This window comes from Solea solea, chromosome 19 (assembly GCF_958295425.1).
Source record: "Solea solea chromosome 19, fSolSol10.1, whole genome shotgun sequence".
In the NCBI taxonomy this organism is placed as follows: domain Eukaryota; kingdom Metazoa; phylum Chordata; class Actinopteri; order Pleuronectiformes; family Soleidae; genus Solea; species Solea solea.
Window position 1 is genome coordinate 13444942 of NC_081152.1, and position 16728 is coordinate 13461669.

At 41.5% G+C, this 16728-nt stretch overlaps 1 protein-coding gene across 1 annotated transcript; it reads left to right on the forward strand.

Annotated features, from left to right (window-relative positions):
* The first annotated feature begins 1824 nt into the window (after positions 1-1824).
* On the forward strand, positions 1825-16234 carry LOC131446108 (oxysterol-binding protein 2-like). The gene is made up of 14 exons (XM_058617108.1): positions 1825-2255; positions 5084-5289; positions 8695-8945; positions 9098-9266; positions 10431-10551; positions 10653-10719; positions 11203-11340; positions 11448-11693; positions 11781-11901; positions 12418-12521; positions 12749-12844; positions 13319-13503; positions 13592-13812; positions 14243-16234. The coding sequence occupies exons 1-14, from the start codon at positions 2086-2088 to the stop codon at positions 14383-14385; spliced, it is 2238 nt and encodes a 745-aa protein (XP_058473091.1). The 5' UTR covers positions 1825-2085; the 3' UTR covers positions 14386-16234.
* The last annotated feature ends 494 nt before the right edge of the window (positions 16235-16728 follow it).

Sequence of the window (16728 nt, forward strand, 5' to 3'; positions counted from 1 at the left end):
TCTTGTTTTATCAGCTCTTGCATTCATTTGTTTTAGTGTCAAGTGGTTCATTGATAGAGAGAAATAACTTTCTAACTAAAGTTAATGAGAAGTAATGAGAAGCTGCCTCTGGGTTAGGGGCAGGTCAAAATATCGATTTTGGTGATTTATCGTCATCCTTCCTCGTGTTCAACTACATCCTCCAAAATCATCATGTCATTGCAGTAACCCCTCTTTAAACATTATAATCCTCAAAGAAAGAATTCACTGAATTAGATGACGGTAGATGTAAACCATAGTATGTGTATATCTTGTGCATATAAAAGCAGATCCAGTATGTTTTGCGTTGAATATAATAAACTGTGTGTGGTATGGGTTATATTGCACTGCTGATTATGGTCTAAAAATAAATGTAATCAATTTTTTTTTCCCTCCTCTAACAGATTCCTATAATGATGCAGGAAATTGCAGTAGGCTTAATACCATATGTCACACACACACAAACACACACACTCAAAGCAATGTGAGGTCCCTTAAAGTGAGGTCCCTCGTGGTTTAAAGATGTGAGGACCAGCCAAAATGTCACTTTCCCAAGATGTGCTCACTCTGTATGGTTTATATTTTTTTTTTTTTGGTCCTCACAAAGCAGAAAATACAAGAACACCCTCACACACACAGGTTTGTCCAACTGCCTTTTTGGGTCACTGCATTGACCTCCATCCATAACCAGTTCATGTCCCCTAACCTTAACTTAACTTAACTTAACTTAACTTAACTTAACCAAAATTCAAATTTTAGTCCTCTGAGTTTAAGTTCTGCGTCATTAGGACCAGGTTTTGGTCTCCATGAGGGCTACTAGTCCTGACAAGGTCAGTGTTAATAACTAACCCTAACCTTGACCTAACTGTGGGTCCTGTGACTGACATTAACAATCACTCTGTCCAGTTCTTGTAAGCAGAGGCGATCCTAGACTCAGGGGGGGCCCAGGCAAAGAAGCTAATTGGGGCTGTGCATGCAGCCCAGATTTTGTAACCGTGCACAAAGAGTGTGGTGGGTGCACATGGACAGTGCATGTGCAAACTGAACTTCAACAACATTTCAACAACACAAGAAGTAGTCGCCAAGGATAGTCATCCCATGCTTGACCTGGTGACCCTCGAACCGGCTGACACCCCGACTCCCCTGCCTGACGGGCCATTCGAACCAGACAAGGGAGCTATAGCATCGTTATCTTCTTCTTTGGTAGGAATGCGTCCTGTTCCCTGCGTCCAGACTTGTACCGCCACCTGATGGTGAAGTGGGATACTACAGGACCCTGACGTGTGAGTATACAACACGCAGCATGTGCGCGGAAGTATACCACAGGCTTGAGGGCCAGACTAGGGATGTGAAACGGTATCAGTCCGATATCGGTCAAAATCACTGGATCGGCTATGGGACAGATAAAAATGTAAAATCAGATACAATCCAAAATTCCTACATGGCGCATGGTTCACTATTCAGAGACTGTAGAAAATGGAAATAAAAAGCAGCAAAAGCATTTTAGCTGAGTCATGTTAAGGCTGTTTGTTATTATTCTTCTGGGGAGAGCAATATTTGTAACACAGTTGGAGGATTGCGTCTTTTAAATGACCCAACACAAATGTGTTTATAGTTCATAAATGGTGACTGTATCCGACTAATGTTTGTGATATCGGTATCCGTATCGGACAAAAGTGGTACGTCCCAACCCTACTGTACACACTTACAGCAAGAGAGAGAGAGCTGCACGCACATGCTGCTACCCTCATGTGGGAGAGACGTCATGATGATGATGCACTCTCTCTCTCTCTCTCTCTCTCTCCCCACACCTCGTGTTATTATCTTTATTATATTATTTATCAGACAGTTGCTGCAGCAGCAGTAGTTTCACGTGCTCTCGTGTCGCATTGTCTCGCCCTCGCTGTGTCACGCGACAGACGTTGTTGGGTTTGTTTTTTTTAAAAACAATCTCAGATTGAGACAGTTAAACAGGATCTGCTGCAGTGTGTACTGCGGAGACAGACACAGAGACAAGAGACAGAGAGTCCACCGTCCTCCTCCTTCTCCTCCTGAAAACGGGGTCAGATGAACGAGCTGGTGAGGAGTTTACCGTCCCCGACTCTGCCGGGACTGCACCTGCCGACGTGTCTGCTGCTGGACACACACAAGGGCTGGCTCTTTAAATGGACCAACTACCTGAAGGGTTACCAGAGGCGCTGGTTCGTCCTCAGTAACGGCCTGCTCTCCTACTACAGGTAAACCTGCACTGACTCAATCATTCTATTATTAACAAGTGGTGTACGTGTCATCATCCACAGGAGTTTGACTTCCTTACTGTTGAACACAAAATGACTACACATTCTCAGGCTCATTTGGTTCATTTATATTCCTTTTAGGGTCGATGTTAACATGTTCTTGTTGGTGTTTAGAGCTCTTACTGGTTTGGCACCATCTTACCCAGTGTTGGGTAGTAACGCGTTATTAGTAACGCCGTTACGTAACGCCTTTACTTTATTCAGTAGCTAATAATGTAACGCGTTGTTTTTTTTTTTTTAATTCAGTAACTTCGTTTCCGTAACCAAACGCTGCGTTACTCCCTTCCTTTTGGTGAGGTTTTACAACGGCACACAGTTCCCATAACATTTTGGCGATCAATAAAGTTTAATTGAATTGAAAAACAAAACACTTGTCGCCCTCTAGCGTCCCACACGTAATCAAACACGCGCCATGAAGAGGACTGGACAGGTCAGGGCAAGGCATGATGGCGAGCGAGAAGGGGAAGATAAGTTTCTCAACAAAAATATTGTCTACGGCAAACCACAGCAACAGCAAATCTGCTGAAGCACCTGGAGAAACGGCATGCTTCGACAAAGTTAGCAGCTAAGGTAGCTAACGCAGCATCCTAGACCGAGAGTCACAGCTGCGAGCACACAGTTCGAAAGACGGACCCATAGGCAGGCACAACTTGATAAAACAATAGCACGGTATGTTTAATTGTTGATTTGGACCTCTTTTAGCAATACCGGGCTATTATTACAAGAGTCCAATGGTAAAATTTTACAAACACGTTTTTTTTTCCCCTCAGATATGTAGTGGAAAACATGCTACCCATCTCCACAGTGGAGGACACTGCTTTCAGACAGACCATCAGCCTAAGAAAGATAGGCTTGCAGTTTATAACCTATGGAAGACTTTATGGCCTGACTGAAATAAATAGGCATTGAAAAAATACTTTGGTGTTTGTGTCAAGGTTTGTGTTGGTGCGCAACAGATCATATTGCTTGGATGATTAGATCCAGTGATGTGGATGCAAATGAATTTAAACGGTTGTTTTAATCAACAGTTTGTATTATTCAGCATCAGAACAGAACTGAAATGACGGCTGGAGGGGAACTCAATCAATCAACCTTTATTTAATGGAAGCATTGGATAAACGTTTTACATTAACTAAAAAGTTACTTTCTCAGTAACGCATTACTTTTTGGTTTTAGTAACTGAGTTAGTAACTGCGTTACTTTTTTTTTACAAAGTAACTAGTAACTAACTAGTTCCTATTTTTCAGTAACTAGCACAACACTGATCTTACCTCTCTGAACTTCTTCTTCTTCTTCACACCCCATCCTGAGCTCTGAGGTCTGAAAAAAATGGGCGACTTCAGCCAAACAAACCACCGTTCGCACATGTTGGCACGGACTACTTTGGACCATTTTTGGCATATTGAAATCGCTCATATGCTGGCCATGCAATCAGGAGGTTTATGTGCAGGAGAGGTCAGGTGGCAACAACAACATTTTAGAAACAAAATACAACTTAGCACACTTGGTCAAAAGGAAGTAGTGGAGTGGATCTTTAATCCTCCGGCAGGTTCGTACTTTGGTGGTATCTGGGAAAGGCAAATTCAGAGAGTGAGAAAACGCCTTGAAGCTGTATTGAAAGAACAAACTATTGGTGATGAATCCCTGCAGACACTTATGTGTGAAATTGAAGCAATAATAAACGACAGGCATCTTCCTGAAGCTTTGACCCCGAACTACCTCTCGTTATTTAAAAGGGAGCTTTTGCTGCCATCGGGATTGTTTGAGAAAGAGGATTTGTAGATGGAAACAGCTGCAGTACCTCACCAATCTACTCTGGACTCTTTTGTGAAACAAAACGAAACAAAAACAACTCCCAGAGTGGGAAAATCTAGTGTAGACAGCTAATACGCTACTTTAGGAAAACGATGACATCATATTTCCCAGCTCTTTCTTGCGCTGTCATTCATTGTCTTGTATTTGGAGATTGTTTGACAGTGTTACCAACTACTGTCAACGTAAAGTAACTAAAGTCAGCCTTGAAAAGACACTGGCTATCACTATGACACGTCCTGTCTTTAGAGATTTCACACATGCGGGTGAAAAAAAGTGTTGAATCGTAAAATAAAGAGAGGACAACAGAAGCTATTTTTACTTCTCGTAAAGTGTTAAGGTTTATGACAGAAAGTCGGTAAATATGCATACGGAAACAAACTGACATTATTTCCCTTTCTTCATTCATTCATGCACAACGTCTTCTCTGTTTTTTTAACGTTACAGTGGGAAACTTTCTGAAAATGGCATGACCTAAGTGATGAATGCAGGATTGCTTGTTTCAGTGTAATATGTGAACAGTTAATGGAGTTAACTCTGGGCCTTACGCCTTGGGTAAATATTCTTATTAGGATAGGAATGTGGTATTGTGGACCTTTGATGTGATGAGAAAATAGTACCATAGACCTTTGATACCTTTGATAGCTACGATAGATAGAAGCATAGGTAGATATACTAGAAAATATCAAGTAATTTGCATCTGGGGATGGTTTTTTGACTGTTACGTTACTGTTAAATCTATAAATCGTCCTTCACAACCTGGAACATCAAGCAAATATTTCTGTGTTGTTGACGAAATGAGAGTAACGAGGACTTGAAACAGTACATCTATACACAAGTCAAGCCCGTTATAACCTGCCCACAGCTATCCACTCTGGGTGGCTTTGGAATTTATTTGTTATTTTACTTTTGCCACAAGTATTGTTGACTCAGTGAGGGCCCTGGTTTCCCTGTAGGACTCAGGCAGAGATGGCACACACCTGCCGGGGCACAATCCCCCTAGCCACGGCGCACATTGAGGTGGGGGACACCTGCCACTTGGTGTTGACCAGCGAGGGTCGACACTACCATCTGAAGGCCACGTCAGAGGCAGAGTGTCAGCTCTGGGTCACGGCTCTGCAGCAGGCCAAGGCCAACGCCACGCTGCTGATGCATCACTCAGGTGAGAGGGACCGTTTACACCCACCAAATATATATATATGTATATATATATATATATATATATATACATATATATATATATATATATATATATATATATATACATATATATATATATATATAAAAATAAATTAGAAAATGTTTGCAGCCTTTGGTGTTGTGCGATCAAAGGCCACTAGAGGGCAGTGTTGTCCTAGAAGTGAATAATTGTACTCCTTTCATGGCATTTTATCCTTTTATCCTGTCTTTTTTTTTTAACATATTCACCTTTGCCATTATAATATAATATGATATAATGTAATATAATATAATATAATATAATATAATATAATATAGTGATTGTTTATAAAAATATCTTGATAAAATTAGATCGTTTTAAAACTCTCTCTTCTCTTTTGCACAAATGTGCATTAACACAAATGCAGCCACTCCCTGTCTCCCTATCTCCGTCCCTCCTTGTCTTCCTCTCTGTCTCCCAATCTCCCTCCCTCCCTCCATGTCTCCCTCCCTGTCTCACAATCTCTCTTTCCCCGTCTTCCTCCCTGTCTTTCCTCTCTGCCTGTCTCCCTGCCTCCCTCCCTCCCTGTCACCCTGTCTCCCTCCATCTCCTCCAGTATGACGACAGTGAATGTTGAATGAAATGACCTTCCTTTAGACGCCTCCCTCTATTCTGGTAGCAGGCGGAGTCAAAAGAGAGAGAGAGAGAGAGAGAAAGAGGATGTGATAATTTCATTGAAAATATTTTTCACTACACACTCTGGACAATAGGGAGACATGAGTGCAGCCGTCTCTGTGAGTGTCACCTTGTAAGTAGCATGCTTATTGTTCTTCTACTAACAGACAGTGTGTGTGTGTGTGTGCTTGTATGTTTGCCTGCATGCATAATATAATAATGTAATATGTGCCCGGATAATTGTCCACTAAGTTTTGCGATGATCTCATTTCTGTCTTCTGAGCAAACACATGCATGTGATTTATCATTTTTGAATGAAAGATAAAAAAACACCATAAAGTGACTCATAGTGAACACTTACTGTCTCATTTGCGACTGATCTAAAGACACGTTTTTTATGACATTAAATAGAGATGCTGGAGGAAATCACCACGAAAGGGGTGTGTGTGTGTGTGAACGTGTGTTGACGTCACTAATGAGTGAAAGATTTGCACCTGTGTGACGTAAATCAGTGTTTTCTGTCGCGTGGGCTACATTAGCATAAGGAGACCATGACTAATGTGTGATGTGTTTACTGTTGTGTAGCGGAAGACTCAGTGATTACAGCGACGATACTAAACAGGGTTTAAAGATCCGAGCCCATTTAGAAGATTGTTCTTTCCCATGGGTTTAGAAACTGCATTTGTGTGTGTGTAGTCCAACATTAGTAATGTTGTGGGGACCTAAATCTCTTTATATAGTGACATTATGGGGACTTCCTTATTGGGACAAAAAACAGTCACCATAATGTTAATTACTACATTGTAAGGTGAAGGCATCATGGTTAAGGTCAGAGTAAGTTTCCACAAAATGAATGTAAGTCAATGCAATGTCCTTTGAAGTCATGGAACCAGACTGTGTGTGTGTGCTTGTATTTATATTCATTGTGAGGTCTCAGAAAAATGTACTAAACCTATCTTTCTAAGGACATTTTGACCTTGTAGGGACATTTTGTCTTGTTCAAAGGTTAAGGTTAGGGTAAGGAGCTAGGAAATGCATTATGTCTATGATGTGTCCTCACTAAGATATAAAAACAAGTTTGTGTGTGTGTTTGTGAGGGTTAGGATGAACTAACAAATATTATAAATACAGTCTATTTTACTCAGTTTTAAACTAAATTATGTTTATCTTTATGTGCAAGTACTGACCCAAATGTCTGTGTGCTGTGCTCACAATTTATTTATTTATTTATTTGAAATAATTAACAGCAATGACAAAGTTTGAATCGCACTAACAAGCATCATGTGACAGTGACTTTATGACAGGAGGAAACAGTGTGGCTCAGGTTGCGCCTCAACAAGCGCACAATCGCTCTGTCGTCGCTTGATTAGCTCACATCGCATCCGCCGATGTCTCTCCCGCCCACACTGTGTCCACGTTGATGCTCTCTCCACCACCTGTGGGTGTGTTTTCTGTGATTCAACAATGAGTCACCGGTTTGTCTCAGAAGTGCATCAGTGCCATGTGTGAAAAAGAACACATCGGACCACACACAAGTGCACACGTTATTATTAATATTACGTCGGTAATTTAATATGCTTCAAACGTGACAAATGGAGCCGCAGATTCACAACCGAGTGTCTTGAGCACTAAGTTCAGCGAGATCCTTGTTCTCTTTCTGTTGTATTTGGGTCATGAAACCATTTCAGATGAGGAGAAGGATTTATCACCCGCTAATTTTTAAGCTTCCCCTCCTGAGACTTTGTAAATCCAGTTTGCCCTAATTGTTTTTATTTCTTTTCCCCCCTCTCTAATAACGTGGCGGAGTTTGTCTCTCTGTGCAGACGCTGGCCTAGATTGAGTCAACGCACTTTTCTGCAGACAACAGATAGACTCAATCTCTTTGTTTGTTTGTTTTGACCCAGAAAAGTCACATTTTATATAACGCAGGCAGTTGTCTGATGTATTGTTTTGCTTGAGGAGTGACTTCAGTATGGAACCAGGCATGATCTCATTTGTAAGCAGGGCTTTTTTTAAGATGTATTACAGCCTCCAGTCCACCAGATTATTTAAGAGGCCTATCATTATTACAAACACCTATTAAGGACCCAAGCACTATTTTAAGCATCGGAATTTATTTTCTGACTCTAGTCAAGGTTTTAAAGCTGTGTGTTTCAGACGGAAGAAAATGTTTAGAAGGGAAAAAGCTGCACTTTCCATTTGATGTCAGGGTGCAGTTATTGAAAAAAATAAAGCTTTTGATTGTGCAGTGGCAGACATGGACACAGAAAAGTGTCTAACTTTATCTAATAGTGTCTACATTTGAGTAAGGAATGGAAATGTGATGTAATACATTTTATTTTATGTCCTCTGGTCTCCTCCGTCTGAGATCCCAGAGACTGATGGCTCAGCGCACGCCAATAAGGGGTAGTCAAGAGAGAACGAGGGGAGGAAGAGGGTAGTGCGTCATCTTTTTTTTTTTCTTTCTCCCTCTTCTAAAAATAGCCAAGCCACCTGATTGCATAGGACTCCGTTTCCAGGGCAACTGTGTTCATTCACAGCTTTCTGATCTTACTGAGGAAGGGGTGTGTGTGTGTGGGGGGGATTCAGGGTGTGAAGTCTTTTCTTCCTCCATCCGTTTACCCGCTAACACTTTCACTGCAGTATATCATTTCACCCAAATAAACAGTCATTTCTCCTTTTACATACTAATACTGTTGATGATTTGTTTTTTGTGTGTGTGTGTGTGTGAAGATGACTCGGGAGATGAAGGTCCTGTACCTCAGGAGGACCGGGCCCTAACCCAAGGGGTGCTCAAGACTCTGGCCGGCAAGCTAGAAGACCTGAGCACCTGTAATGAGCTGATCGGAAAGCACGGCGCCGCTCTCCAGCGTTCCCTCAGTGAACTCGAGGAACTGCGTGGATCCGCCGACAACACAGACAAAGTGAAGGCAGTTAATGAGCGCGCCACACTGTTCCGCATCACCTCCAATGCTATGATCAATGTGAGTTCACACAGTGCGAGTCAAAGCTTGAAGTCAGCGGCAGGCTGATCAAAAGCAAAAAAGTCTGGCTCAGTGGTGGTGGTGGTGGGGATGAAAGCGTCCTGAAGGCTCTGCCTGCATATTTAAATGACTGTCGCTTTCACACTTGTCAGGCTTGTCGGGACTTTCTGGACGTAGCGGAATCTCACAGCCGGCGGTGGCAGAAGGCCCTGCAGCATGAGCGAGAACAGCGTCACCATCTGGAGGAGACCATCGAACAGTTAGCCAAACAGCACAACAGCTTAGAGAGAGCGTGGAGAGAGAACCCCGCCTCATACACAGGTCAGAGACGCCGCCTTCTGTCTGCTGAAGTCTTATCTGTGTGTTATCTGGCAAACTTGTATATTCTCATCGGTTTGTTGATCATTTTGTGCCGCAAGATGTTGTTTGTGTGCAGCTTAACTCAAACAGCAAAACAAATCAAAGAACAGGTTTGAATACAATTTTTGGGCATGCCAGTTATGGTCCATGGCAAGGCAAGTTTATTTATAAGGCACATTTCAACAACAAGGCATTATAAAGTGCTTTACGGTGAAAAGAAAGAGAAATACAGCAGCATTAAAGATATAAAAGGCATAATAAAACACAATAAAAACTCTTAAATGGAGAGGTAAAAGAAAGAGCGGGGAAACGGCTGAGGTGCAGCAGTGATGATCATTTTATTTTTTATTTAAACGCAGTGGCAAACAGGGAGGTAAGATTGAGCAGACCTGCACTCATTTGTTCCAGATAGTTGGGGCATAAAAACTGAAGGCGGCTCTGGGGACACAGAGCAAACCTGACCCTGGTGACCTTCGTGGTCTGGATGGTTCATAGTGAGCCAGCAGGTCAGAAATGTATTTTGGGCCTAAACCATTCAGTGTAGCAATCATTTTAAAAGCAATTCTTCCAAAGAAGAAACTATTCAGTTTTGGTGATGATCCAGACACAAATCTGGCTTTTAAACACACAATTGCTAACCGTGTGAGATAAAGGGAAGTTGACTGACACGGTGGGGACTGTAGATTTTTGAGTGCTTTCTCTAGTTTTACGGTGTTTTTCAAGGCAGCAATTTACTTTAGCTAAAATACACATTCTCTATTTTTCTAAAGGTGTTAACACAGCAATATAAAGCTATTTACAGAGCTACAAATAACCCCAAAATGTCTTCTCACCACTGTGAAGTGCAGTGTTATTTGGTCATCCCTCCCTTATAGAGCCTTATTACATCATATATTATTCATACAGTATACTGACTGTATGAAACATGAAGACGTACATAATACATTTTATTTCTTCAGCAAAGTTATACCTTCTCAAGAAGTTCCGGATGTTGTGACAATCAAACATTATACAAAAACAAAGGCCTCAAGAACTCACAAGAACTCGTATACAAACATGTAACTTAAACACAGTGTCCTGTCGATTTATGATGAACCTGTGGACTTAAATCTGTGTCTGCTGTAGGTGTGGAGTGTTCTCGGGAAGGGGACGCAAGTGATGAGAATGATGAGGCAGAGTTCTTTGATGCCATGGAGGAATCCCCTGCATTCATAACTGTGACTGCGCGCGGTGAAATACAGCACAAGTGAGAAGATACGATGTGCTCCATAATATATCATAATATCACAGAACGGGTTTTCTAGATCAGTCTGAACAGTTTTTGAAATGTGTGTTGCTTTCTCTCAGGCGCTCGGGGAGTAATCAGAGTATGATGAGCGGAGGAGTGCCCACTGACTGGACTCACAATGAGAATGTAGGTCTCTGGTTTACTTAGGTTTCACGAGGTGAATTTAAAACTGTGGTGTGTCACTTTTAAATATGTTAGAATGCAGCTCATGTCACCTGGGGACATTCCATATTGCACACAGGAAGTGATTCTTTTTTACTGTATGTTATTTCAGGAGTGAAATCTTCTGCTCAGAAAACCCTGTTGTTGAGAAGTTTGAAACTGAACTGAAAATATTTGAATTCTTCTCACTCAAAGCTCTTCATTCCGTCTTAACTATTAGACATTAAGATTGTCTAACACTGTTTCTGTGATCTCAGCTACTTTGTAATTGCCAAACTGTTTGGAATTTGAACTTATTGTTTGTAATCTGTCTCTGTTTGTTGCTGACCTCTTGGCCAGGTCGCCCTTGTAAAAATACATCTCGATTTCAATGGTTAGGGTTATCTGGTTAACAAATCTCTGCTTTTTAAAAATATTTTTTTAAAGCTCTGTGTTGTACTTCTTCAGGACACCTCAGGCACAAACCACATACAGCTACGAAGAACGAGGCGCAGCCGTATTCCTGACAAACCAAATTACTCCCTCAACCTTTGGAGCATCATGAAGAACTGTATTGGCAAAGACCTGTCCAAGATCCCCATGCCTGTAAATCTCAAACATATTCATTAATCGGAGTACTTCAATCAGTAAGTATTCTACATTATCTGGACTACTTACATGTAGTTTTTTGTTGCGTCTATGTTTGATTGTAGGTGAACTTCAACGAGCCGCTGTCAATGCTGCAGCGTCTTTCCGAGGATCTGGAATACAGCGAGCTTCTGGACCGGGCCGCTCGCTGTGACTCGCCTCTGGAGCAGATGTGTCTGGTGGCTGCCTTCTCGGTCTCCTCGTACTCCACCACGGTGCGTCGCACGGCCAAGCCCTTCAACCCTCTGCTGGGGGAGACGTACGAGCTGGACCGGCTGGAGGAGTACGGCTATCGCTCCATCTCTGAGCAGGTGGGTGACGCCGAGACTCCCGCAGCATCATTTAACACACTCTCTATGTTGTCTCTACTGACACCAGCTGATGCCATTCACTCACAGGTCAGTCATCATCCACCAGCTGCTGCCCACCACGTGACCTCCCAGAGGGGATGGACTCTGCGGCAACACATCGCTATCGACAGCAAGTTCAGAGGGAAATATATCTCTGTCATGCCATTAGGTAAGAACTTAAATCACTTTTAATTTGCCCTTATGTTGCAGTTCAAGTTTAATTTGATTAAACATTCACTGTTGGGTTTACAGGAAGCAAATCACTGACACGGGAAGACAGGAAATATTGTAATTGACTTTAATTAAATGACGCAATTTTAATATTTTTTGAACAACAGAGAGTGCACGGTATACACTCACCAGCCACTTTATTAGGTACACGTGTTGAACATGTTAACTTGTTTTTAAAGCAAACAACTCCATACATTTAGGCATGTAGACAAGATCAAACTGAGAATTAGAATGTGGGAGAATCTGTAGCTCCCCACCCACAATCATACGTTCTCACATACTCATTCATACAGGGACGTTGATTTTACGTTGGTTTATGGTGAGCAGTAGAAGACCAGCTGCCACTCCTGATGCTTTATGAGTTTGTAATAAAGTGGTTGGTGAGTGGTACATCTGACCTGTGTAAGGTACACTGCAGATCAAGTAAAACATTGATCCTTTGTCTTTACCGTAGGAAACATTCACCTGCAGTTCCACTCAAATGGAAACCATTACGTGTGGAGCAAAGTGACGTCAACGGTGCACAACATCATCGTGGGAAAACTTTGGATTGATCAGGTGTGTTTCTCTACAGGGATTCCCTATGGGGAAAAAAAAGAAAAAGAAAACTGTTTGTGACTGTGTGTGTGAGTGAGGCTGTGCTTATTTTAGAGCAGTCAATAAAGAAGTATAATGGAGACCTCATAAAAACTTCATAAAAACAGTTAACTGACGTTGGTTAAAAACAAAAAGCAATTTCATCTGTCTACTGTCTCTGCCGTCTTCCTGTCTGTTGCTGCTGGCAGTCTGGGGACATTGAAATTGTAAACAACACGACCAAGGACACCTGCCGTCTCAAATTCTCCCCCTACAGCTACTTCTCCAGAGATGTGCCACGGAAAGTAAGTCAGTTGCATCTTTTCACGCTGTAGCAGACGGCTGTCATCTCTGTTGGCTGTATTTATTCACATTTATCACAGCTTTATACTTCCCAGAAGGCAAAAATCTACAGCTGCAGATTCTGTGTCAAATAGAGGCGTGTGTTATTGCTACTGATCTGACTTGGTTAGATTAAATTTCAAATTTTAATATTGATTCATTTTGAGATATTTTGGTTACGTACAAGATATTGTCAAGAACTTGCCTAATGTGGTAAATACAACTTGTATCCTGACTTCTATCACCTCTAATAGGTGTCTCATGCTGCAAACCATCAGCATCAACGTAGAAACAGCTTGAAGGCACAGATTGATCCGCTAATGAAGAACGGGAGCCTAAAAATAAACACTCACCCTGAAGCTCTGTTTGCTGTTCGCTGTCCAGTGTGCTGCTGTAATTCTGATCTCTCAGTGTCTCGTCTTCTCTGTTGTCTCCAGGTGACAGGAGTGGTAGAGGACAGAGAGGGCACAGCCCGCTACATCCTCTCAGGAACCTGGGACGACAAGATGGAGAGCTCTAGAATAGTGGACAGCAGCCAGGGATGCGGGGGCTCTGAAGGCAAACAAAAGACAGTTTATCAAACTCTTCAGTCTAAACTGCTGTGGAAGAAATACCCTCTCCCGTAGGTTCATCATTAAAGTTTATATCACCCCCCCGTGATCCGTCCTCATGTCTTAACATGTTGTCTCCTCCATCTTCCACTCCTGCAGAGATAATGCAGAGAACATGCACTTCTTCTCCTCGCTGGCGTTGACCTTGAATGAGCCAGAGGAGGGCGTTGCGCCCACTGACAGCCGCCTGCGTCCAGACCAGCGGCTGATGGAAGCGGGTTTGTGGGATGAAGCAAATGCCCAGAAACAGCGGCTGGAGGAGCAGCAGAGACTGGACAGGAAAAGGCGAGAGGCGCAAGCGCATCAGGCACTTGAGGAAGGTGAGAACGTGCAAACAAACATGGAAGGAGTGAAACAAATGACCGAAGGTCTGCTGCTAGCTAGTGTACAGAGGCGTATACAACACAAAACCACTGTCAAGATCTATATATGGATACAGCACATTTATGTACAGAACTATATAATCGGTATGATATCAGTGACTACAATAGTGGGCTGAATAAGCTGCTACCCTACGGCTATTTTTTTATTTTGCACAATAAAGATATTTTATATCCACATAAAATAAGGAAAGGAAAGGAAAGACGTATATATCGGTATCGGATATCAGCCCAAGCACTCCCGATATATTGGCATGTCGGCCAATATCGTGCGTCCTTATTCAGAACATAATATTCAGATTGCACTTACAAGTGTTTTTGTTTTCCCCGTCTTAATGTCTTATGAAAACATGTCGCTGTGTCTCATTAGGGCAAGACATTGAGGGTTACCAGCCACTGTGGTTTGAGAAGAGGACAGATGAAACAACGGGAGAAAATACTTACATCTACAGGGGAGGCTACTGGGAGGCTAAAGAAAGACAGGACTGGTCCCAGTGTCCTGACATCTTTTGAGACAAAGAAATTACCCCCTACACCATGGCATCTGACTGGTCCCTGCTGGTGTAAGGACGTGTGTGTGTGTGTGTGTTTTAGTGTGTGTGAAAATAGCCCTCACTCCCAGAATCGGAAGCACAAATTTGTGTCCAGCCACAAATTCCCCTTTTTCTCTGTTCTGTTGTAGCTCGTCTTTTCAGAAGCATTGCTTCACTTCGCGCTCGCTTCAGCAGAGGACTCGTTCATCAGTGAAAATATAGTTATTCTGTGTGTGTGTGTGTATGGGACTGGAAAAACAACAGCATTTTCATTTTTGCCTAGTGTGCGTTGGAAATAATATCAGCAGGAAGCAGTGCTGCAAATATTTTGTTACATGCAGTGGATATCCTGCTCTCCTCAAAGCTGGAACACATTCTTCATGCTGGACTCAGGCAGAGACAACAGGCTTTGAAATGACCATGAACAGGATCAAACATTCCTCCAAGACAAAAGGCCTTTTCACAGCAGAACTAAATTTATGGATTATTGGGGGATTTTACTATTCTATTTCTTAAGATTGGACAAACTGTATTTTCAAGGATAGAGCAGCTCTAGCTGTGAAAACCAAAGTAGATGTCTTTCTCTTTGGACAGACAACTGACTGAAAACACCTTGCTGTTTTGTCAGCAACAACTGCACATTATCTTACAAGTAGGTTTCCGTTGCATTTAAGGGTTATTCATTGAAGTTGCACAAGTTTGGTGAATGTAGGATCTAGACATTTTTGGAGCTTGACGCATATTAGTGGATAAAAGTCAGGATATAACTGACTCTGGCACAGCTATTTCACCCACTCTTCTCCCTCTTTATGGTAGTGCAACTGTAAACCTTGCCATTTTAGAAAAACCTGGAAACTAAACCATAAATGCTCCACTTACTACCTACTGAGGCTGGAAGGGCGGTGCTTGATGGTAGTTTATATTCTTAATTGTGTAAGTACATTTCCAAAGAACTAAGTCCCCAGTAACCACTCTGAGATGTAAAGCAGCTTATATGGACACTTACATGTATAATTCAGGGTCAGTTTTATTTAACTTTCCTAAGAATATCAGGGTTCATCGTCTTGGTAAGTGGCAACAAACTTGTTTACTCTATTTGAAACAGTTAAAATTGTGTAGCCCTATCTAAATTGTCTTAGGCTGAGTCATAGTTGTGTGAATCTGATTTTTACACATTAGTCCAGAGCCAGAAAACATTAGGTTTTAATAATCATGTGCAAATAAGGATTGTACATTTGTAGTAAATGTAGATGAACAACAATTAGCATTTTTATAAATATAGTTTTTAGCTTCCTGTATATTATAATAGAGCATGGAGCACATGTACTGCTGGATTTGTTTTGGCCTGTATATCGCAAGAGTATAATACAAATAGATTCACCTAAATTATAGTTATTGTTAGAAAATATTGTGTCGCATTAACGTACATTCACTTCAACTCTGTTTGCCTATACATTATCTTAAATGAGTGAAGATTGTACACGAGTCAATGCCATGTGGGGAAACCTAAGTAATGAATAAACAGGGCATTTATAAGAAACAGTATTATATACTATGAATAATGCAAATAATGTGTTGCTCAAATAAAGCACAATATCATGTTTACATGCAGGTGTTGATTCATGTTACATAAATGTACAGGTTTCCAGGGCAATATATGTAGTAGCTGCATGGTTTTAGAGTGCTTAGGCACTTATATCGTGAGAAGCCTCTTTACTTTGCTAATTTCATGTGGACTTTTGGTGAAACATGCAAGTTCTCAACCTTGTGTGCCCAAAGGCCTAAAGAAGAACAGGATGTTGATCTCAAATAAAACCATTAAGCTGTGACCGGGTTGTTTATTTTTAAACAAACACAGTCTTTGTGATGTAACAGTACATTCACTAACTCACTCAAGAGAAAATGTACATGTAGACTATAAACCTTAAACTCATGATTTTTCTTCCAACTGTGTTTCCCCTTAAACTTTATAATTGTCATCAGTTGCAATGTGAACTTATATACTTTATGTGCAACAAAAAGCAGCTGTTTAATGTATAGCTTTTCCTCATAGGTAACGCCTCTGCATTTCCTAATGCCATATATGCACCACGTCAACATTTCCATATTGGATGATACTTAAAACAAGTTCCTCCTGAATTATTTAGGTGTTTAACTTGTAATTTCAAACTTGTAAATATTTACTTTAAATAAGGTTATGGCAGAAAGTCAAGTCAGAAATTTGACTTTGATGTCTTGAATTTCTACTCAAAATAAATGTCTGGCCTTTTTAAACAGCATAATGATGAGATAGTATCTCATAATGGCTTAGTGTCTCATTGTA

Coding starts and splice junctions, on each gene's coding strand:
- LOC131446108 (XM_058617108.1), top strand. CDS start 2,086: ATGAACGAGCTGGTGAGGAGTTTACCGTCCCCGACTCTGCCGGGACTG. Junction 12,845..13,318: donor CCAGAGATGTGCCACGGAAA/GTAAGTCAGTTG, acceptor TGTTGTCTCCAG/GTGACAGGAGTGGTAGAGGA. Junction 13,504..13,591: donor TGGAAGAAATACCCTCTCCC/GTAGGTTCATCA, acceptor CCACTCCTGCAG/AGATAATGCAGAGAACATGC.